General features: G+C 43.9%; 1 protein-coding gene across 2 annotated transcripts in view; it reads left to right on the top strand.

Moving 5' to 3' along the window:
* The window catches only part of SLC1A4 (solute carrier family 1 member 4), a 32,864-nt gene extending 12,166 nt beyond the window's left edge, over nucleotides 1-20,698 (top strand). For both annotated transcript variants that reach the window (XM_021393080.1, XM_021393081.1), the window contains 5 exons: nucleotides 1,858-2,024; nucleotides 5,329-5,562; nucleotides 6,711-6,905; nucleotides 8,501-8,635; nucleotides 11,002-20,698. In XM_021393080.1, coding sequence (XP_021248755.1) covers nucleotides 1,858-2,024; nucleotides 5,329-5,562; nucleotides 6,711-6,905; nucleotides 8,501-8,635; nucleotides 11,002-11,236 — 966 coding nt within the window. In that variant the 3' untranslated portion in view covers nucleotides 11,237-20,698. The remainder of the gene's footprint in view (nucleotides 1-1,857; nucleotides 2,025-5,328; nucleotides 5,563-6,710; nucleotides 6,906-8,500; nucleotides 8,636-11,001) is intronic.

The following is a 23,028-nucleotide window of genomic DNA, read 5'->3' as shown; positions in this document are numbered from 1 at the left end:
TAAAGGGCAGAGATGCTTTGCAAAACATTGGTATAAGTAGCGTCATGAAATTCCCCACTCTGGTAACATCCAAGTCAGGATGCTGGGCACTTTCAGCAGCTTGCAACACCATGTTTGTGTTCCATTTCCATAGCAGGGTTGGTTACTGATTTTTTTTTTAAAAAAAAAAAACTTCTGAATGAGAACCAAAACAAAAAGACCATTCAGTGTTTGTTTTCTTTATTAAAAAAAAACAAAAAAAACAAAAAACAAAACACACTTTTTGAGGTGGAAAAAATTTGGACCCATTATAGTAACATTTTGTTCCAGGTCTGAGGTTTTCATGTTAGCCTTGTATCAAATGAACATGATACAGAGTCATTAAGGTTGGAAAAGACCGCTAAGGTCATCAAGTCTGACCCCAACCCATCCCCACCATGCCCACTCAACAGCAGTTTAACCTTCACACTGGTATGTTTTTGTATGTAATTTATGTTTTATTCCCTTCTGTGCAGTTCCTTGTTTCCACCTGTCACTTAGAGACAGTCTAGTTCAGCAGTATATTTCCGGAGAGAATCATCCCAGGCACAAAACTTTTATCTGTAGCAGATCAGTATCCTGAGTTCCTTAGTCAATATTCATTTTAAGCTTTTAGCTGAGAATGTGTAGTTCTTCTGAGTGTTGAATCACAGTTGAGTTAGTGTCTGTTTTAACTAAAGGGCCAAAGCTTGTCCATAAGCCTGATCTGTTTTAGGAGCCCTTCCAAATAAGACAAAAAATTGACAGGTAGAGCTTGTACTGCCAAGTTGGGGAAAAAGAGTGTTTGTCAAAGCAATTATATTTTTATGAAGCTGCGAGCACGCTCACTCAGTTCACGAGATAACTGCTTTGCCAAACAAGTGCCAGTCCTTCTTGAGAAGCAAACTGCAAAGGAGCAGCAGAGCTGACTAGAGTAGGCTAAATTCTGTGGATAGGTGGATCCTTTTTATTCCTTTGCTTGTACCATACAGCTGCATGATTTTTGAGAACAGTATTTCTTCTGTTCTGTGCGTCTCCATGGCTGATGTGGATAGACGAATGAGCAGCTTTCCACAATTTACTACCTTTCTCTGCCTTTCTTTTTCTCCTTCTCAGTTCTCAACGTTGATTGTTTTCTCAGGGTTTTTACCTTGGTGTGAATATTGCACTAAAGCAACAGAGCCAGCAGTTTTTGAAAGCAAATTCCTCTTGGATGTGTCAGGAAATAATAGTGTATTTGGAGCCAGACCACTCAAAGCAGCTTGCAGGTACCATTTGTTCATGCAGTAGAATATCATAGTGCCTACAACAAATGGCACTTGGAATAAGCAGAGCTAGGAAGTCAGCACAGCCAGTATCTGGAATCTGTACCCACGTTTGCTCACAGACCCATCATCCCTCATAGGGAAACAGAAGAAAGTTTCAGTCTTTTAACCATGGTCCCAATTCTGCCTTCTGTGTGCGGGCCTGGTATCTGTACTGTTTCACATCTGCAGTGGAGCTTGTCCTGAGCAAACTGTGAGGTTTCCTATTCAGCTTGCTGAGAACACATGCATTGTATTTCAGGGTATAAGGGGAGGTTGTGGCAGACTCTTTCCCTCTTCAGTAAATCCATGCCAGCTGGAACCAGGGAAGTTTGTACTAGGGCTAAATCCAGATCTTGTTTGGTTCCCTTCAACTGTGTAATGCATTTCCATTCTGCAATGCAGAGCTGTCTTGGGTAAAATGCTGTCCTTCCCAAAATAGGTTCTGCATGTTGATTTTAGGTCAGCTGAACAGAAACAAAACAAAGTGGCCCTTTTGTTGGGGTTTGTGCCAGTCTTGCACCTAACAAGCCTTCTCCTTATTTTGCCTCTACAGATCCCTGTTGGTACTGATATTGAAGGGATGAATATCCTGGGACTGGTGCTCTTTGCTCTGGTTTTAGGAGTGGCACTGAAAAAGCTTGGCCGAGAAGGAGAAGATCTCATTCGCTTCTTTAATTCATTCAATGAGGCAACTATGGTCTTGGTTACCTGGATTATGTGGTAAGTGTGGGACTGCATGTACATGTGCAATAGAGTACTACGCTTAGTTCAGGAATCTCACAATTTATCCGTCTCTCCAGCTTTTTCATATCAGATCCCTCAGCACTGCAAAAGCGGAGGTTATGATGTTACTCCGTTGGGTATTTTCTACTTGCTTCTGACCTGTAATTAGACAATCATGCCTAGCTGAGGTATCAGATAGCTGCTTAAAACTCATGTCCCGAACTCCATTTTTATTAATCAAAGAAGACATTTTGTTTTAAAACAACATAAGCCCGTGGCTAGCTGCCATTGTGTGCCTAAAGGCATTGGATTTCAGTGAATAAATGAGGTGTGAGCAAAGAAGGAACGTAGCCATGTGAAAGCCAGGGATGTATGTACTTGGAGTGCATCTGCAAACGTGGTGCAAAATGTGGTGCCAAACTGTACTTGTAGGTTCATGCCTTCATTTTTCTGTTGGTCAGATGGTTTCTCGTACTGTCCTGAAATATACCCAACGAGATCAGAAGATAGCCCCACTCACTGTTACATAGTTTGAGAGGAACCCTGCTGAGTGCAAAAATATGGAGTGCTATGTGTCCAGTTGGATCTTGGAGTGGCTGAGAACCTAAGTCCCTTTGCATAGAAGGGGAAGCAGCCTTGAGTTGGTCTCCATCCTGCTGAAACAGTAGTGCTGGGTATTGAGTGTCCGTCATCGTTACCTGCAGATCTTTAAATCTCTGTTCCTGGTCCAAGATTTTGTTCATTTTTCTGGGTGAAGCAGGGACAAGTGATACTAGCAACCAACTGCTTGTTTCTTGCTTGTGCTTCTCTAAGGATACTTCTGTCTTTCTCACTTCCAAGAGTAAGTCTTTCCTAAGACTGTTTATTTTGTCTCTTGTCTCTGAATGAGCAAATACATCATTTCACTCCCCTGATGGCCAGACACATTTATGTTGTGAATGTTGCTCTGGCAAAAAACTCTGCTCAGTTTTTGTCATCCAGCAAAAGCTCGTATATTAGGAGCAAGGGAGCACTGAATTTTCTTGCTAGGCAAGAAATCAGTGAGTTCAGACCACGTGAGCTCTGGACCAGCCTCCTGTTCAGGTTTTATCTGGCAGGTAGGATGAACCTAGGCTGCAGAGCAGCAGTGTGGCAGTTCTTGTGCAGATGGGAGATTCTAGATTCCTCTAGTGAAATCGATGGTACTAATACATCACATGCAAAAATATAAATGTTCATGAGGACAGTCAGCAAACAAATTAACGATAGGGTATTTGTCATTCTCTTCCTGAAGCTGTGTTGGAAAAGCTATAAAGTTACCATAGCAAAAGTGTATTTTCTCCGTTCTTCAGTTTTGATTCCAATAATTTTCCTCCCTCTAAGAAGCAGAAATGTTTTGAGGGAAAAAAACCTGATTTTTGCACAGGCAGATCTGTGTTATTTGCTGTCCTAAGGGTCTGAAAAATTTGAAGTCTTAAAGTAGCTTATGTCTCTTACTCTTGGGTTTAATTCCTTGGACACTGAATCCCGATAAGAGGCCGTTCTTGTATTCAGCTGATTACAGTGCTAACGCTTCAAGCCAATCAGTCGGTATGTAATCCTTTACTTTGTGGATTATTGGGGCCACGGCTGCCTCTCAACACTGTAGAGCATCATAGTCCTTACTTGTTCTCTTTTCTTCCTTAAGGTTCTTGTGTCTTCCTGATATTGACCCAAAATATGTTAAGCTGCATGAGCTTCCCAAAGGATGCTTTGGAATTGGTCAAATCGTACTACCAAGAGAAAAGGCTGATTGTGCTCTTCTGTAGTCCCATTCAACAGTTTTTCTTGTACTTAGCAGCACTTTGGTCTTAACTTCCAACTCCTTCTTCTCCAGCCTCCCTCTTCAAAGGGAGGGATCCAGCCGTAGGTCCAAGTTCAGTGTTAATGTTTGCAGTGCTCTTGCAGGACTGGGACTCAGAGAGACCTGGCAGGTCTGCCAGAGGCTGAGCGGGCAAAGTTCAACAGGTCCTTCCACAGATACAGCCAGTGGAGGCCAGAGCAAGGATGCTCACATTGATCTGGGACATAGTGAGGTGCAGAACAGAGGAGCTGCAGAGCTGCTGAGGGAGAGGCAGGCTAGGAAGAAGTGGTTGATCTCAGCAGCCTTAAGGCTTGCGTGCTTCCAAACCTTTAAGTGCTTAACCAAACCTTTTGAAGTTTGTTCTGACTCCACAGATCAGCCTCACTGAACACAGGTGTTGTGTTGTAGGGGAGAGTGGGATAAAAGCATTCTCTATTCCTGAGATGTGCAAGCAAATCTTGCAGTCGTGTGTCTAGGACGGGGTTTTGGAGAGCTGGCTGACCTTCTAGTGTTTCTTAATCTTAGATGCAGGAATAGGTAGAGGTGCTCAGACACAGAATTTCCAAGTACGGCTTTGAAGGAAATGAAGTTGGACCTGAAGTGATTTCCATATTTTGCTTTGTAGCTGTTGTGCTGCAGATGCAAGGGCAGTTCCCAGCTGCACTGCTGGGCTGGAGGTGTGGCTGTGGCACATGCAGCCCTTCCCCCAGAGCAGTTCCAAGCCTTTCTGACAAAGGAAACATCAAACAAATGCTGACGTCCTAAGACATTTCTAGATAGGAGAGGTAGAAAGGTGCATATGTGGCTGTTGACTCGAAGGCGGCACTGGAAGCCTGGTCATTTGACTTAGCCTTGTAAACAGCAAAGTTACTTGCTTTCTTTGTCAAGTGCATCAGCAGCCTTTAACTGAGCTCTGCAGTATGGCTCACAAGTATAAGCATAGCTTTTTCTTTCCTACACAAAATGTGTTGGCACCCAGTATGTCCACCATTTTAATGACCTAACTTCATACTTCTGGTAGTCACAAACTGCGTAATACCTCACTCTTCCACTCCTTTCTTTACTCCAGCCACGTGCTTCTTTTTCTTTTCTAACATCTGCCTTCCCTTCAATAGTGACCTTAACTTTGGGTCTTTGCCTGCCTTCCTCCCCAGTGCACTAAAAGACCACCTGAGTGTCTTGTTCCAGTAGTTTCAGCCAGCACTTCCACTTCTTGCATGACTTCCTTTCTGCATTTTCCTAGATAACTCTTTGAGTGTCAGGGAGATTTTTTTTTTCAGTTTGACTGTTTGCCTTCCACCAAGCACGTGTGTAAAAGAGCCCTTCCAAACTTGTATAATCTGAGTGTGTGGTGAGTAAGGTGCTGACCCTCATTAGGAGTGGCATATTCTTTAGAAGAATGTTATCTCTAGAAGGGAAAACATGTTTTTCAAGGTTTTTTTCTTTACACTTAATGACAGACCGTATTTGTTTATGCAGGTATGTACCTATTGGCATTATGTTCCTTGTTGGGAGCAAGATTGTGGAAATGGAAGATATTGTGCTTCTGGTGACCAGTCTGGGAAAATACATCTTCGCCTCTATTCTGGGCCACTTCATCCATGGAGGGATCATTCTGCCACTCATTTATTTTGCATCCACACGTCAAAATCCGTATCGTTTTCTCTTAGGACTTATCACGCCGTTTGCCACTGCTTTTGCCACTTGCTCCAGGTGGGTTTCTGTGCTTCTTTGGGGAATATACGTGTTTGGGAATAGACATTGCATTTGTCATTGTAAACTGCTTATATCCTAATACCGGAATGTGTTTAGTTTTAGGTGAAAATAATATTCCTGAAATTGCAAAAAGAGGCTACTGAGCATAGAGATTCTCCCCACTCTCAGCAGCCCACTACACAGGAAATACTTACAATTAGGTGTTGAAAACAATTCCTTAAGATACTGGTAATGTGTAGCATGATGCTAAGCTGGGAATTTGGGGAGGAAAAGATGAAAGCGTTTGTCTTAAGAAGATCTTGCCAGCGTTCAGTTTTAAGTAAAGTGAGGGGTCAGTACTGAGGGACTTTGTCCTAAGAAGTTTAGTTATCCAGGTTCAGCAGAATCTGGAACAACTTTAGCCTGATTTTGCAGGAGGAAAGCAGGTTTATTAGCTAGTGTAAAGTGACTTAGCATTCTTGATTTCAAAGATCTGGCCTTATCAGCTTTTATTTGTTGTAAACAAAGATTGCCAAATTATCAAGCATGTCATTTACCCTTTTCCCAAGGGGCTAGCTCTGGACCAAAGATCACGAATGTATAAATGAATATATAAAAAAAACACTTTGAGTCATTTCCAAAGGGAGCAGATGCGTGACTATCACAGAAGCTGAATTAAACATGAAGTAGGAGAGGGTTTACGAATGAAGCCGTACAATTTATAATGCAAGAAATAAATCCAGCAGTGATTTTTTTTTACTTGCCTGTCCATTTGAGAAGGTAGTAGTACAACACTAAGAGAGATTACTGTTGCAACAGCTGTATTTATACTTGCACTTATTGTTGTTTTTTTTTTTTTGTATTTTGAGACCTTATCATTCCATAGCTATGTTACGCTGCATACTGTTAGGTCATGAGTTCTTGCATCTTGGAGATTAGAGTCCTTACCAGCTATTTCTATATAGAAGGAGATTGTTGCGTACTGCTACGTAAGACCAACAGGGAGAGACATAGCTATCACAAGAGAGAGGGACTACAGAATGGCATCACCATCTTGACACACTGTTGTGCAGCATATTAGAAGCATGACAGTCACTAGACAGTGACTTGTCTCTCAGCCCCCCCAATGCTTTGTGTTTGACTTCTTCCTTGCTCTGTTTTTCTAGCTCAGCCACTCTCCCATCGATGATGAAGTGTATTGAGGAAAACAATGGAGTTGACAGCAGGATCAGCAGGTTTATCCTTCCTATCGGTGCAACTGTGAACATGGACGGAGCTGCTATTTTTCAGTGCATGGCAGCCGTGTTTATTGCTCAGCTGAACAACGTCGACCTCAATGCTGGGCAAATCTTCACCATTCTGTAAGTTGCTTGTTATTGTAACCACATCCTTCTGGCCCCCAGATGCATTGAAGTCTGTGGTCTTCCTGTTAATAGCTAGCAGTTTGCATTCCACGTCTCTGACTTAAAGCTTGCAAACTGCTATGAAGCGTAATTATAGGGTGATTAAAGAATGGAGTCTTTCAAGCTTTATAAGATTGACTAGAATTTCTATTTAATAAAAGGTGGAACCTGGGAGGAGTAACTGAATTATGAAACAGACTTGGAACTGTTTAAAGCTGTTCCTCCCATCAAATTCCTCTTCTTACTTAAGGATCTCCTCCCACTTCACTTGCCATTAAGCTGGATAACTGTGGTGTGCTGCACTACCCAGAACGCTCCCTTCCAGATGTCCTAGAAAATCCTCCTGCCAGGCCCCCAGATCCTTTTGTATCAATTTCGTACTCAAGACTCTGCTCCTGCATACCTCTCTGCCCTTACTACCACTTCATCACTTGTTTCCCAAGTGGGACCCATGACCATCCCCTTTCTCATCATTATGCTTTTCCCCATTATACCCTACACTGCCTTAGTCCTACCTCCTTCTCTAGGACTCTCTCTGTGCCTGGAACATCCTTCCAGGTCCAGTATCCCATGAAGTGTCATCCTCTTTGATTCCCTACCCAAAATCCAAGAAGTGAGGATCTTACAAGGAGCTTTAGCCCTTCACTGTGCCAGGAAGTCCTAGGCTGTATCCACCACATACCTTCTCACATTTTTTACCTTCCCCACCCAGGTTTTATTTCCTTCCTTACTGCATTTCTCAGTAAATTGTTTGTCTATTTAAGGCAGGGCTGGAGCATTATTTTCTTTGCAGATTGCCAAATTAGCTTTTCATGTACTCATAGCGAATCAAGAGTTAACACAACCCTGAGAATTATCCAGTGATAGCCCAAGGGAAAAACAATTGCAGACATCTTCACACAAAAAGGTGTGTGATTCATGCCCACTGCATGTGCACTGCTTAAGGGTCTGTTTGAATGCAGGTGAGACACAAAGAAGGGACGCATGAGTATGTGTCTATGTACAGTATACTTGGACTTTTGAGACTAGATCTTAAAGCACATTAGTCCACACAGGTTTTCATGCCTTGGGCAGAGCTTCAGCGTAGTCCTAGCTCAGCACTGGGCTTGTGCTGTTCCCTGTTGTAAAGCTAGTCTGGGGTCCTCTGTCCTCCTCTGTGCATGGCACAGTTTACCTTCACACATTTGGAGAGAGAAGAAAACATGTATTCAGCATCTTCGAACCAATGCATGACTTGGAAATGGATGTGGTATTAACATAGTAAGAAATAATTTGGGTTTCGTTTTTTTTTCCCCTGCCCTGAAAAGGCAATCATGTTATTAAAGACAGAGCCATTACCTTGGTAGCTGCTGTGGATGCCTGCTGAGAACTGTGCTCTTTATCTATGGCTGTGCCTCAGCAGGCAGGAAAGGATTTGCCTGGGAAGCAAATGATCTGTGTGTCCCTTGCTGTAGAGTTTGTTTACAATTCCCGAAGTGGGGAAATGTGTGACGTAAATGTAGAAGAGGAGTGCTGCGGGGCTCGTACTAACCAGAAACAAAATTGATTTGCAGTGTCACAGCAACTGCATCCAGTGTGGGTGCAGCTGGGGTTCCAGCTGGAGGAGTCCTCACCATCGCTATTATCTTGGAGGCCATTGGACTTCCGACCAACGATCTCTCCTTGATATTAGCAGTGGACTGGATTGTGTAAGTACTTCAGACCATGTGTATGTGCTGTTACCTGACATGTAGTATGTTCAGTGGGAAACACTGTTCAGGGTAGTGAAAGTGTGGTATAAAATAAAACCCTGCTAGGTGTGGCTCTCAGCAGGATGGGAAACTCATAACAGGTGATGGAGAATGATGAATAAGGTGGTCCCTACTCAGTTAAAGCAGTTAGTACGTTAAAATCCCTGTTCAGTATTTTTTACTGAGCCTTTACTGAAACATTTCTCTGGTTTCAGTTCCCTCCCGAGGATTGTTAAGTTTGTTCAAAATATTGCTGGAAATTAGTTGGATACAAAGAAGGAAGGGAGAAAAGCAAAACTGAGCCTGAGTTGTGATGGAAAACAGATGTGTGAAGCAACCTTCATCAGAAGCAGTTGCCAGCTGTTGTTTGAATTATAAAATTGAGAGACTAGTCACAGCACCAGCACAAGTGTCAAGGCAGGCACATAGAGGGCTTGCAGCATTCAGTACAACTGTGGTCAGTGTCCTGGCTGGAACATGCTTCTGGGAATCACGAGTTCAGTACACAGTATTACCACCTTTCCTTTCCATCTTCTGGGAAAGATCTAGGAAGTTAGACCTTTGCTCAGCTCCTTCTCTTCTTTTCAAGAACCATTTCCCTCCTTGAAACACAAGAGATTACCTCCTTGCCCAGCTCTGTTTGGAAAAGCTTATCTCACCACTCATTTTAGTTATGTCCTCGTTAAAGCCTAAATTTACCCTCTATACCACCTAAATTAGATTAAGGAAAGCCTAGAAAATTTGCTTTGCTTTTAGTATTGGGGACCCAGCCACTAGTACACGATGAGAGTAAATGCAACATACAGATGATTTGTTATTGCTTAAGTGAGCTCTGTGGAAAAAGGGCTCCCGGTTCTTCTCAAACAGGCCTATCTGTCTGTAGTCCCTACAAATACTAGGAAATCAAAAGTTCTTAAATACTGAAAAAAAAAAAATCAAATGGGAAGGGCTTCTCCAAGCACTCGACATGCCTGCACTTTAAATGCTGGCGAACTATAATTTAAAAGCATATGCTGGTTTTCAGGCCATCTTGATTGAGTAGTGATCTGGAACTGCTGGTCAGTAAGAGTCAAACAATCTGAGTCCCCTTGGGATTTTTTTCCACTTGACAGTTTTGGGGGGCAGTTCCTGGTTTGGGTGTATGTGATCTCTGCCTCTCTCTGTAAAGATGGCCTACTCCCACAGAAGACATGGAAATTAAGATGTCTGAGGTTGGTCTTGAGTTGCCAAGGCTGGCTTAGAAGGCAGCTCTGGTACCTCCTTCCCTTCCCACACCAACACACATCTATGAAGCTTGATCTTGTTCCTGCATAACTCTTTCTTGCTGTCACCACCTGGGGATCAGCCACCCCCAAGGACAGGAGACACGGGAAAGCAGTGGCAATCCCTTCGTGTCCCATCTTCCCAAGGGATTACAGTGCTAGCTGTGCTTTCCGTAAGCTGTATGTACTCAGAAGTGCCTGGATGCATGAGTGAAGTTTGCTGTTTGTTTCTCTCTGGGCTGCTCTTAGCCTGTGTTACGCTGGCTGCCGTCTTTTAAAAATATGTAGTATCCCTCTGTGGTCAGCGCTATTGTTCTAGTTCAGGAATTCAGCCTTGTGGTAACAGAACTGGGGAGGAGGGACAGAAGGGTCCTGTATCTTGTTTTAAAGCCAGATGTTTAATTACCAAAGAGGACCACAGTTAGAAATTAAGCATGTGCTGAAGTTATGCTGCAGAATGACTAACAGAAATCTCAGGAGGTGCATGAAAACGTTCTTTGAATTGTAGGTCTCCTCTGTTAAACCTGAAGCACACTAGTTTTGCACTGTAGGGCCAAAGATAAGAATAGATGCTCCTAGCAAGAAACCCAGGAAACACAGTCATTCTCTGCTTTTCAAAGAACACCTTTAATAGTTAAGATACTCTTTTCCTGTAGTTAAAAAAAAAAGAAAAAAAAAAGTTGAGTGCTACGAATTACCTTCTGTGTAAACCTACATCGAGTTTCAGCTCTAAACTTGCATTTGAAACATGGTGGCCTGGAGAAGGGAAAGGAATTGGGCTGGGAAAAGAAGGATGTCTGAGAAAGAGTAGTAACATATCTGTGATCTGCCTAGAGACCAGATCCAGCTGATAGTAAGAGTTGGGATGGCTTGAACCAGTTCCAATGCACAGTGTTAGTTTTGAAAGGGGAATAATATTTCTGTAGAAAATACCTGTTGATAACAACATCTTCTCTAGGTCCATTAGTATTAGTGGATCTGCTGGGAAGAATTTGGCTCCACTTACTGTGTTGTAACTCTCTTAAACTAAAAGACCACTGCTTTGTTTTTAATTTTAACCAGGGACCGAACTACCACAGTTGTGAATGTGGAAGGGGATGCCCTAGGAGCAGGTATCCTCAATTACCTGAATGAAAAAGAAAAAAGAGAAAAAGAGCAGGAGCTAAAAGAAGTCAACGTAGAAGCAGTTGCTAACAGCAAGTCTGAAGAGGAAACGTCGCCTTTGGTAACCCACAAAAAACAAGTCTCCAACACAACCAGCACAGCAGACCCTGAATCCAAGGAATCAGTATTGTGAACTAGAAGCTGTTGGTCAAACACATCTCAGAGGTGGACCAGGGACTTGTTAATGCACCTAGACGTTTGCAGTGCTAGCGAGGGCTGGGTGGCTCATGAAAATTTTCAGTTCCAGTCTGTTTTGAAATTTGCTGGCTTGGGGAAGGGAGGGAGGTGGGCTGGGGAGAAAAGGGGTGGTGAGAAAGAACACTCACTTTATAATAGTATTTTGATAATTCAAATGTATACATGTATATATGTGTTGCACATACACACACATATACATGTAGGTGAAAGCAATGCCAATTGAAACTTCTGGTTTTACAAGAGATCTGTTAGTAAAGGCTCATGTGGGTTGGATATGGGGAAGCAGCCAACCCAGTAAGTGCTTACGATAGGGGGAAATTAGTAAGCTTATTGTGCTGCTGTTTGAATGGAGATACAGTTTAGAAACTCCCCAGTGGGTGAGAATGTTTCTTAAATTTAGTTTCTGTCCTGAAAACTCTTACTGACTCGCACAATACGAAGCAACATTTTTCTGCCATTCCCTTTCCTCTCCTGTTCTCTGATCACTTAAAAACATCAAATATAACCTGAGAAGTAGGGGGTGGGTTTTTTTTTTTAGAGTCATATGTGAATAAGTTACAGGGGGGTCCAAGTCTTGTTCCAGTCCACCGCTACATTGCAGTTTTCTTGCCTTTTGATGAGTAATTCCCAAACTTTGGGACCAGACAAAAGAGATATTTGTGCAGATCAAGGGCTGGCTTTCTCCTCCTCTCTTAGCAAGCTGTTGAGGAAGAAAAATCCAGAGGAAACACAAATTTTGTTAAAGTAATCCCTCAGGGGCTAAAAAAAAAAAAAATGTGGAGTCTGTTCCAGCATAAATATCTCTAAAAGAAGCTTGTCTGTGACAACATCAAGAAGTCAGTTCCCTTCGTGAAAACACACAGGCACGTTTGCTAGCACTCCATGTCCTGCTTATGTTTGTTTAGTGGGTCAGTCCAAACAAATTAAGTCATATCCCTTTTCCAGCAAAGTTGTACAGGGAGGAAAAAAATGTGAACACACGTGGGAACTGACAACAGGCAAGTCTGATCGTTAGCTTGAAAGGGGAAGAAAGGAGGTGAATTTCTAACCCCGTGTAGTTCAGTGAAAGCTCTGAGTATTGGGACAGCTGTATACCCGTTCCTGCTAGGAGTTTGGTCCTGCTATAAACGTCCTTTTGGCAGCAGTTTACATTTAATTCTAGGTGGTGCTGGGCCAGGGTAATGCTTAATAGCAGATGGTAACCTTTGCTTGAGGCTGATCCAGATGCTTCTGGATTCTGACTCCACCTTTTTCCTCTACCACACGCTTCCTGATTTTGCACCCCCAAACCTGATCGAAGTCCGGCAAACATTGCAAAAGTCCTGTTGATTTCTCTTGGCGTTTTGGTCAGCTGGTAGTTACAAAGTGATGGCTGTGCATATATGCTAAGATTTGGCTTTGTGGCACTTTCCCTTGGCTACTTTAGCAAGGTGAGTGCATGTGGTCGGTCCTCCACACTGTTAACTCAGCAACATATATTTACACTTTGCTTTGGTATACGATAACGATAAGTCTCCCCTTGTTTTTCTCCCCTATTGCTTCAGAGGAAGCTATCTTGAAAAGATATCCAGTTGCTGATGTTTATGTTCACAGCACTAGGAAGAGGCAGCTCTAGTTTTATAGCAGCAGCCTTCATTTGCAAAGCATCTTTCCTGGTAAAGGGACTCAATGAATTTTGCTAACCGACGCTCGGAACGAGATGTGGCCACCTCTGATTGAGGGCACAGTGAGTGCGTCATTACTGGCTGTTTAATCGTGTGCAGCAGCCCTGTGCAAACAAAGCAGGCAAGGATTAGTCAGCCCACTGCGAAACTGCAGGTGGAGTTTCTTTTTAACCAGTTTATTTATAAACACGTCCACAAAATTTGATCAGTCCTCGTCTTGTTTTGAAAATGGAAGGAAACGAATTCTGTTCTCTACGGGTGTCCTCTGCCCAGTGTGGAGTATTTCATTTTTCTTAGCAGATCAAGACCTGCTGAAACTTTGCATTTCCCCTCATTAGAGTCATCCCAACTCCTTTCAACTTGGGAAACCAGAAGCAGGCTTTGTAGTTGGCAGTGAGAGTCGACAAATTAAAGGTATTTTGAAAAATGTCGGAGGTTTGGAAAAAAATATAAATCAGGGTTCTCATCAATCCTCTTTTTTTTATTTAAAACAAATCTTTATTATTTCATGGAAAAGTACGAATGCACCAGAACACCAGATACTATGGTTTTAAAACGGTACATGGATATTTTGGGAGAACTGAAAATCACAACTGTTCCCTGCAGGCTGGGTTCTGTAGTTGGATTTTTTATCTCCCATCAGACATTTAGCTCTTCTGATGCTCTCCCTCACTATGACACATGCAGTTCAGCTGAGGACATGAGAGCAGGCAGCACCCAAGTGAGGCGTCACAGTAACATCTGAGAATAGAATGCTTCTCAGTTTTGATTTTTCACCCCAAAGCTGATGGTGCCAGAGGATAAAAGTCCTCATAAGGGGTATGTGCAAAGGCTGGGCTTCCTCACAGGCACCACCTAGCCACTGCTCTGCTGATCTTCCTTCCCTCTGCTGCCACCACTTGATTGCACCTTGTCCCTTTAGCAGCATGCTGTAGGCTGTGGGACGTTCTTTCTGACAGTAGAGCCCAGAAAAATGATTATATTAAAGCCAGTTATCTAAGAGTTATCTTAATATTTTTCCCTAGCAATGCAGAAAGTAAGCATCCCAGTCCCCATTAGTGGATTGCCATGTTTTGCATTGATGTGTATGTGTAGTCCCATGGAAGGCTTGTTAGAGCATTTGGGCTTAAGGTCAAACCATTCCCATAGCTGGAATTTAACAAAGGAAATTTAACACTCCTCCTGGAAACAGGTGCCATAGAGTCTGTATGAGCCACTGAGTATTCAGGGCTAGTCTTCTTAACCTGCCACAAATCTGCAATGTTACAGAAGCTCTACTTTAGACTCACAAAGCTGCCAGTTCTTTTGTTGTTTGCACACAGTGAGAGGGATCCCACCTTTTTCCATGGAAGCACAAATGCTGGGTACTGGCTGCTTTTCAGAATAACTTATCAGTCTTGTTTGTATCATCGGTGTCAGAAACTACATTTCTTCTTTTTCTGTGATGTTACCGTTGCATTGATAGCCATGCTATGTCTTCTAGGGCTCTCCACTTGACTTTGCATTATTTTTTCGGAAGGTACAAATGTAAAAGATCTATTATTGCACTCTCTTGGACTGTAAAAAAAAAAAAAAAAAAAGTGACACATTCTAACAGCTGCCCTTGTAACAGTGTGAACCCTGATTGAAAGCCCAGTGAGACAGAGGCTTACCATTTGCTTCAAGTGGTCAAGGTCTTCAGGTAAGGTCACTGGGGGAAAAATAGAAGGGCTGTTGAAGGTTGTGCATTTTTCTGTGCCATTTGGATGCAGTCCTTGACTTGCAGTGTTGCCCTGGGAGCTTCCTATTTCAGGTCCCTGTGCAGCCTCATACCAAGAGGCTGTGAGCTGACCAAGAAGGTGCTCAGCAGCAGCACAGGTGCAGCTAATAGCACCTGCTCTGCGCTTACCCAGGCATTCCATCAATCTGGTGCCAGTATGGTACTTAACTCCAGTGTCTCTTGACTAGGTGTATGTTTGAGTTCTCTCAACTTGACTATGAAATGGAAATTTTTAGTCAGTTGCTTTTTATTTCAGGAGGAAATTAATTCAATCTAGGTAATGCCAGTTTTCTTTTTTTCTCTTTAGTCTTTCTTCTGGAAAATACAAATCCTTTTAATCCCTTCTGGTGTTTTCCTTAAGGTATCCGCATCCCCTGGGAACCATGGGCTGCCATTGCCTTTCCTGCTGCAATTCCCTGTCATTTCACTTCTAGATTTCTGTTGGGAATGTGAATTGGGTCCAAGTATGAATTCCTACTGTTATTTTCCCTTCTTAATAGCTTTTCTCATGAGTGGAGCTTCTGTGCAAGAGGACTGCTGAAGGCATCTCCTATATGAAATTGGTTACCATCGTGGAGGCCTTCATGCTGCGCTGGTGAGATGGGACTGGGAAGGAAAATTCTAGTGTTGTTAGTTATGAAGGGTGGATACGCATACACAGCAAGCTGTGGTCAGAAAAGCCTCTTCGTCTTAGGAAAGTAAGCTCATGTCCTATCCTCTAATATTGTGATTGCAATTTGGGAGAAAACTACAGGAATATGGAAGAGAAGGGTTTTGTAAGCTCTTGGCATGCCCAATCCTATTTTGTCTCAGGCATTCTTTCTTTTTTACCTTATGTTTCACTAAAGTGTCACTGGCTGTTTGGGACCATCTCTTCTTTCTTCTGTGGGACTGAATTTCTGCTTGGTGATTTATCCATCCCTGACTCATCTCCTTGCATTTCCTGCAATGCCCTAAGCTATTTTTATGTGTCAATGGATCAGTGGACGTAGTTTTGAGTGGGACCAGCTTAAGCTGGTCCTCAGGAATGTATTTTGCCCTTACCTCACCAAGGATTTGTGAGGCTTAGTATCTTAGAGAGTTGCTCTGACAGTGCTGAGCAGCATCTGTCTGTCGTCCTGAGAAGGGTGCTTGCTCTGTGCTGTGAGATGCGGCCATAGAGTCCTGATCGGCTCTAGTGAGCAACGAGGGGTGCCAGCACATGGCTGCTTTTAGGATATTTTCAGTGGACCCGTTAATCCCGGGAACAGAGCTTTTGTTGAGTCCCTTCTGGCATGCTGGTAGCTGCACTGCAAGATTCAGAAATTGCAAAGTGCTTTAAGCCTCTCTTGGGATGTCTCTCGCAGACTACAAACCAGGGTCAAACACGGGGCTTTTCCTGCAATGACATGACAATCAGGGCTTTGTCGTTTTGGCATAACAGAAACGGGGAGCCAGCCAGAGTACAGGAGCAGCTGGTAAAACAACTTCTGCTTTGTCTTCGCTGGGCAGCCACGTTACTACTGCTGTGCCCTGAGCTGGTGGCAGTGGGAGGTTGTGAGGGGCAGGAGTGCTGTGTGTGTGCTTGCTCTGTTTCTATACTCTTCCCTGGACATTTGCTGTGGCCAGGGCAAGAGATGGACACGACTCAGAGGTGGCCATTCCCAGATCACTTCTCTTGTGTGTGAAAACTGAGGCATTTATAGGCAGTTTGTTGAAAAGCGAGTTTCTGCTTTCAGTCAAGTCGGAGGCCCTGGCATCTGTGAGTGCCCACTCTGCACATGTTGCAGGTTGCTTCCTTGAGGGCTTTCCTAATGTACAAAACCACTGCTTTTTTCTGCAAAGATCTGTAGCTCTGATCAACACTCCAAGCTGAATCTTCACTCCCATCTTCTGTGAGCACAGTGCGTTTCTTCTGCCCCTTGAAAGCATCCTTCTGGTGGAAATCATTTTTTTCCCTGACCCTCCTGCAGGTCACGAGCAGTGTGTTGCAGGTAGGAATTCAAAGGATCAACGCTCAAACTCTCACCCAAGAAAAATGTCATGTTTTCATGGATTTAAACTGGGCTGTGGCAGCTTAAAGTCACTTGCAGACCTGCCTGTAATGGCTGCTCCTGTGGCTGATGAACAATGCAGAATTAGGCAGGTCATGCAAGTCCTCTGCCTGCACTTTCTCTTCTGTAAATGAGCTTTACAGGTCCCAGTCTCTCGCAGGCAATAATGTGGAGGGTAGTGAGTCACCGTGTTTGTAAAGCACTCTTAAGATGCAGAGCACTAAATCTCGGATAATAATGAACTTATCAAAAACCCTGGAAGGAATCAAATAATTGAGGTATGTCTCCTTAAGTCAGAGCTTCACTGTGCTGGCATGTGAATGGCTGGGTGACTGGAGATCTGGTGTATGCATTCGCAGGGAGAACAGTTGGAGCTGGTGTCCATGAGTTTCTCCGCTTTGTCTGCCTCCTTCCATCCCCTTCTGGGATGCCATGGAAGTCCAGGCTTAGGTAAAATTGAGGCATCATCGTGGATTCAACACCTAAATTGGGAGCCTTATTAGCTTAGTTTCTGCCTGTTTCAGTGGAAGAGCTTTTCAACTAACAAAACAAGCCATCTTGGTGGCAGTATGGGGGAAAGGTGGAGAAAAAGGAGAGGAGAATAGCAGGCAGATCAGACAGGATGGGGTAATTACATGGATAAAGCAGCTAAGGCTTTGAGGGAAGTATCTTTCCCTTGGTGTTTTGATATGGATATCACCAAAAAGACTGTAGGCATTTGTCCTGCATGGATTAGAGATGACGCAAATCCCCACCTGCTAACTGGCCAGGTGTTACATGGAGAGGCAGAGGTGGAGTGCTGATGTTTCTGAACTGCACTGTCACTGAGCAACAAGTAAGCATCAACGTGGGGCTCTGATAAGCTGCTCTTGGCTGCTGGCCATGACCACAGGGAAATAAGCGGTACGGCCCTGGATCAGGATTTGACCCACATTCCTCCTTCAGTGTAGCTCAGTGTATGTTCCTCAGATAGCTGCTATTCTCTGAAGACAAAGAAGACCTTGTTATCTAGATGAGCACAATGAAAGCCATATTCGCTTGCTGCTTCAGTTTCAGGGAGCAGGGAAAAGGAGAAGGCAAATGGTCTTAAACTTCTTCCGAACATTGGGGGATACATTGAGACAGTTGCCGCTGAATATTTTTTAAGTCAGATGAAAAGTGATCAAGAGCCTTATTTGGATTTATAGCTCTCTGTTGTCGCTTCTGAGCACCATCTTGGGAAGTTAATGTTAACGAAGTGTTTATTCTCCTCTTGGGGGTCTTAGATACGTTTGTGACCAGCAGGCAGTATTTCACAGTTCCAGCAGTGAGTGTAGGCAGAAAAAGGAAAAGAATGCTTCCTTGAGTCATCAGGTGGTCTAGGAGCAGACTTCAAACCCTGAAGCCGAGGCCATTGTTAGCTAACAACCATCTCCCTTAAAAAGGTTAACACTTAGAGGTTTGCAAATGCATTTGGGTATTGATACCATAGTATTAATAGCACGTTAATGCAGGATTGTGACTCATCTTTTTGGCAGGATGGAAGAGGAGAACTGTAGGAGAGTTACCTTCTCTCTAGGATGATTTTTTTTTAGCAGAAAAGGAAAATTTCTTTTTCATTCAGGAGCTCATGGTATGGTTACTTCTCAGAGGGCCTAATTTCTGTCTCAGCATCAGCAGGTGCATCGTCCTCAACAGCTATGAAATCAGAGTTGGATTTAAGCACTGATCTCAGAGGCAACAGGAGGTGATAGCTCTGAACGTTTCAGCAGGCCAACTGCTCTTACTTGAAGTCCTGCTCAAGAGACATTTGTACTTGTCTTCCTGCAGGCCGCAAGTTCCCCAAAGGCAAGGCAGACAGGCATACTGACAGGAACCACTGCGAGGAAATGAATTTTGAGCCAGCCTTGTTGTAGTGCAGACTTAACGGTGTGGTTTTAAGACATGGAGACCACAGAGAAATTCAGTATGAGGTGTTTCTTAAGGTAGCTCTCACTTGGTCCTTCTGTTGACAACACTGGAAAAAAAAATACACTTCTTTGCAGGTGTGTATTTTGTAACTGAATTTAAACTGCGTAGGGTATGTCAGTACACCTTGATTTCTGTTACACATTGCAGAAAGGAATCTTTTCTGAAGGAAATTGTTTACACGTGCCAGAACCCCTTGGTGCTCCCACAGAAATAATTGTGCTTAACCACAGAAGTACCCCAAGCATTAACTGGTACGGATTGGAGCTTTCTAAGAACCCGAAGGAATGCCACAGAACAGCTGAGCCAGGGCCCTCGCTGGGGTGTGCTGATGTGATTCTGTGAAGCTTTCAGTGGCCTGTGGACTTCTGATGGAGGCGGTACTTCCCTGGCAGCGTAGGGGTTTGAGCTGGTCCTCTTTTAAGAAGATGATGTTCTTGAAAATGCCCAGTAAGTTAGAACTTGTTGGCTACACCTAGAGGCATTTTATGTGCTCACAGTGTTCTCATGAATTAGTGCCTCCCACAAGAAAAATGTGTTTTCTAGATGGCCATGTTGATGTAGAAGCAAGGCTCCTTGACGTTTTTGGCCCTCATCTGAGGACATAGACCATCTCACCTCCTTTTATGAGGGGAGGAAGATAGAATTTAAACTTTGGAGGAAGAGCTGGACTGAAAATAAGCCTACTTCAAGGCAATACCTTAATGACGTTTGTTATCTAATCAGTCTGAGAGCTGTGACCAAGCTACCAAGCTAGCCTGGACTGCCTCCCTGGTCTGCCCCACAACAGGTGCACTGCTGGCATTACTTCCCTGAGGACCAATGTGGAAGTAATGTGTTTGCCATCCCTGAATGTTCCTGTCTTCTAAAAACGTAGTCCTGTTAGACTTTCTCTGTTACTATCTTGGCTGCCCTTCTGTAAGGTCATGCATAAAGCTTGTGCTGCTCAGGATGGAGACTGTGCGTAGCAGTACAGATAGCTGAGCATATCCCTGCTGATGGGAGGTGGGCCTGTCCTGAATTGCTGCTGCTTTATGGCAGACTGAGGCCGACTCACACTTAGTGAGGGTGACGATTTTGGTTAGCCCTCTGGATTCGGGGCCAGCAGGACCACTCCTAAGACACAAGGCGTCTCGTGCCGCAGAGGTGCGCAATCTGCCTTATTACCCTTACAGGTGCCTTGTTTGGCTTTTCAGTGTAACTATGCACCAAAGGCAAGAGACTCCGTTATCCCTGCAGACAGGAGGGAGAACAAGGATGACCCGGCGTGAAACGAGCGCTCTATCTGTGGGACAGGGAAAATGAGTTTCTTTTCTTTATCCTCTAAGTTTTCCGTCAGCAATCCTGCCTCTGAGGCGCTTACATGCTTTTATTTCTACCTGAGCATCAGTCACTCTAATTAGGAGGGAGGATTCTTGTATTTTTATATGCTAAGCCGTTTGGTTGATTAATTTAATAAAAAGTGATATACAGATGAACTCTGAAATTCACTGCCATCTGCTGCTCCAGTACAATCCAGTATTACTGATACAAAGGTACCTGCCTTGAGATAAAATCTAGTGCGGAACGCACTGAGAGTAACCACTCCATTGAACGAATACTTATGCCATGTGGGTGTGTTAATGCTTGTGAGCTTCTGTAACTGTTCCTGTTTTAAAGCCATGGGTCTGATCCGTGTGACTCTGTATCAGCTTTTTTAATGTCTACAAAGACCAGATGCACGTGCATATATGCAAAAAGGACCGTGTTGCTGTGGCTGGGGCTGCGTGACCCTGGGGTAGATCAATATTACAGATGTTTACTGCATAGTGCGCTGCTCTTTGGTGTCATAATTCTGCCTGGGGAGAAGACAGTCCTGTGGCTCAGGCTGAGACGGTTTGTTGCATTAGGAGGGTGACACAGTCGGACTCTTTTTCCCTTCTATCATGGAAATGTTTATGCGTTCTCTCTTTGTGTAGCTTCTCAATCTGAAATAAAAATCACCCCAAATAGAATTCACGTTTCAGCTTTTTGTTTGGAGAACGCCTCGACTTGAAGCTGCCCTGGGTGGGCGTTTTACTGGGCTGGGACCCTGGGCTCCGCACTGATGCTGTCACCCAAGCAAACTCTGTGGCTCCTTTGGAAATGCCCCGAATGAGAATTGTGTAACTTGGTCTTTGGGTTCGCTTTGCCAGCGTGCTGATGTCACCGATTAACTGCTCCGTTTGCCCCCTTCCCCTGAAGCTCAGACAATCTTACGCTGGCTGATGTTTCGTTAAGCCCTGTGCACAGATACTCATCTCTACAGAGGCTGCAGGGGAGCGCGGAACAGTCCATATTTTGGGGGATGTGCCTTGTGGAGTACAAGGGCTGACAGCCTGTCCTGCCAAACAAACAGACTTACTTCTTTGGAGAGGGGTTGAGAAGTGGAAGAAGTCACGTAGCAATCCTTCAAGATACACTGGTGAATTTAGGGTAATTTTGTATTTGATGGACCTGGTCAGTCTGGGTGTTACGGTTTCAGATCTGAGGGCCTGGGTTTGGTACTAAAGCTTTTTTTTTTTTTTTTTTTGGTACATTTCCATCAAAAGCTCCTAGGGTACATCTTACAGTGAGGCATGCTGTGCAAAATATCACTAATCCTGATAAAAATCTACTATGTAAGTGCATTTTGGTTAGTTTGGGGTGCTAAATTCTGGTCCTAGAACTCAGAAACAAGAGTGCAAAGTTGCAAGAACTGCAAGCCCCAGAAGAAAGGAGCGTAATTTGAAGGACTTGCACGCATATGACTTAAAACTGTAACGATGCTGTGTGAATTTTAGGAATGTCTCTGCTTTTTCTGCTTCCCTGCTGACACTGTGAGGCGATGCCTGAAGGAACGTGGGACCAGCGAGCTGCCAGAAGAGTGCTCTTACAGCTTGGTCACTGTCTGTTCCAGGGTCAGCTTTGCACACACAGGCGGCTGCTGCCTGAACCAAGCAGGTTTTCTGAAGTAAGTGCAGTCAGAGCTGCAGTGCCTCACTGTTTGAGAGTTTTACCAGACCTGTGGAAAAGCATGGAGTGATTGCCTTATCGCTAATGAGAACTGAGTCAAGCACTAGAGCGAGTGTTTGTTGACTCAATCCAAACATCATTAGAGCTTGCTAGGTGTTATCATTGACATCAAACCAAAACAGATCAAGTTTTGCATGGTATTTCCACCACTGCCTGCCAATCTGAGCATATCCATGCTTTTACATTTCAGATAGACAGGTAGGGAAGTGCTTTGTGAGGCAGTTCAATGGCTGAAAGACAAGACCACGCTGTTCTGCTATCAAATGAATGGCTTGGGTTGTGTGGTATCACTGTTTTAAGAGTCAGGTCATCTTACAGACTGATGCGAGGTTATTGAAAATCAAATCTCTGCTGTCTTGCCATGACGAGCTTTCAAACAGACCTACAAGGACACTGTGCCTCTTGGGAGTTTCAAGAGCTGTGATCTGCATGAAAAGAGCTCGGCAAGTTTGCAGCTTTGCTGCTCTTGCGAGTCCTCACGCCTTGGATGTTAGAGCAGAGCACCACACTAAGGAGGATACCTGTGGTTTTGGACTGGGCAGGCAAGGCAGCACAGCAACTGGAATTCACTTCCACATTTTGGAAGTTGCTGTCATGATACTGATGCTAAACAAATTTGTGACCCGATGAATTACAAACTGGTGCTGAACCTAGCACCAGAGAGGCGATGCCACTCCAGAAGATCTCCATAGGACAGTGACCAGCAATTGCTGGTATTACTGTGTCACAAAACATGTACACAGTCAGGCGGATCGGGATTCTCTTTGCTGTGGTATGCTGCAGTTATAATCAGGTGGAGGTGCTTACATCTACTAGAGTTTGAGGAGGTTACATTTGTAACTCAAATCTTGCAAAACGAGCAGGTTCCAACCAACAGCGGTAGTCGTCAAGGATAAACTGGTGCTTCAACATTAATTATCTCAGGTAACGTGGCTCACTCAGCTTCCTTAAGGCACCGGGCTTTGTCCTTTCAGCAATGCCAAACCAGTGTGGCCAAAAGCAGAAGGGGAATACAGTGTTTATTAACAGAATTTACATGTAAGCAGATTTTACCTGCTCACCCTCGTTCTTTCACGGATCTCATCCGTTCACACTCACAAAACTTGAACACACACAAGATGTGTTTTCACGTGGTCTGGTTCCCAGGCACTTGGGTGGAACACGTGCAAACAGGAATGGTGGCTGTCCAATCTTGACTCAGTCTCTGAGTTTTCATACAGTTCTTTAATAATCCTTAGGAGCTGTTGTTTTGTGGTGGCCCTTGGCTGCACTCCCTCTCCATGCAAGGCTG

This window comes from Numida meleagris, chromosome 3 (assembly GCF_002078875.1).
Source record: "Numida meleagris isolate 19003 breed g44 Domestic line chromosome 3, NumMel1.0, whole genome shotgun sequence".
In the NCBI taxonomy this organism is placed as follows: domain Eukaryota; kingdom Metazoa; phylum Chordata; class Aves; order Galliformes; family Numididae; genus Numida; species Numida meleagris.
Note: the sequence above shows the minus strand (reverse complement) of the source record. Positions and strands in the feature narration are given on the sequence as shown.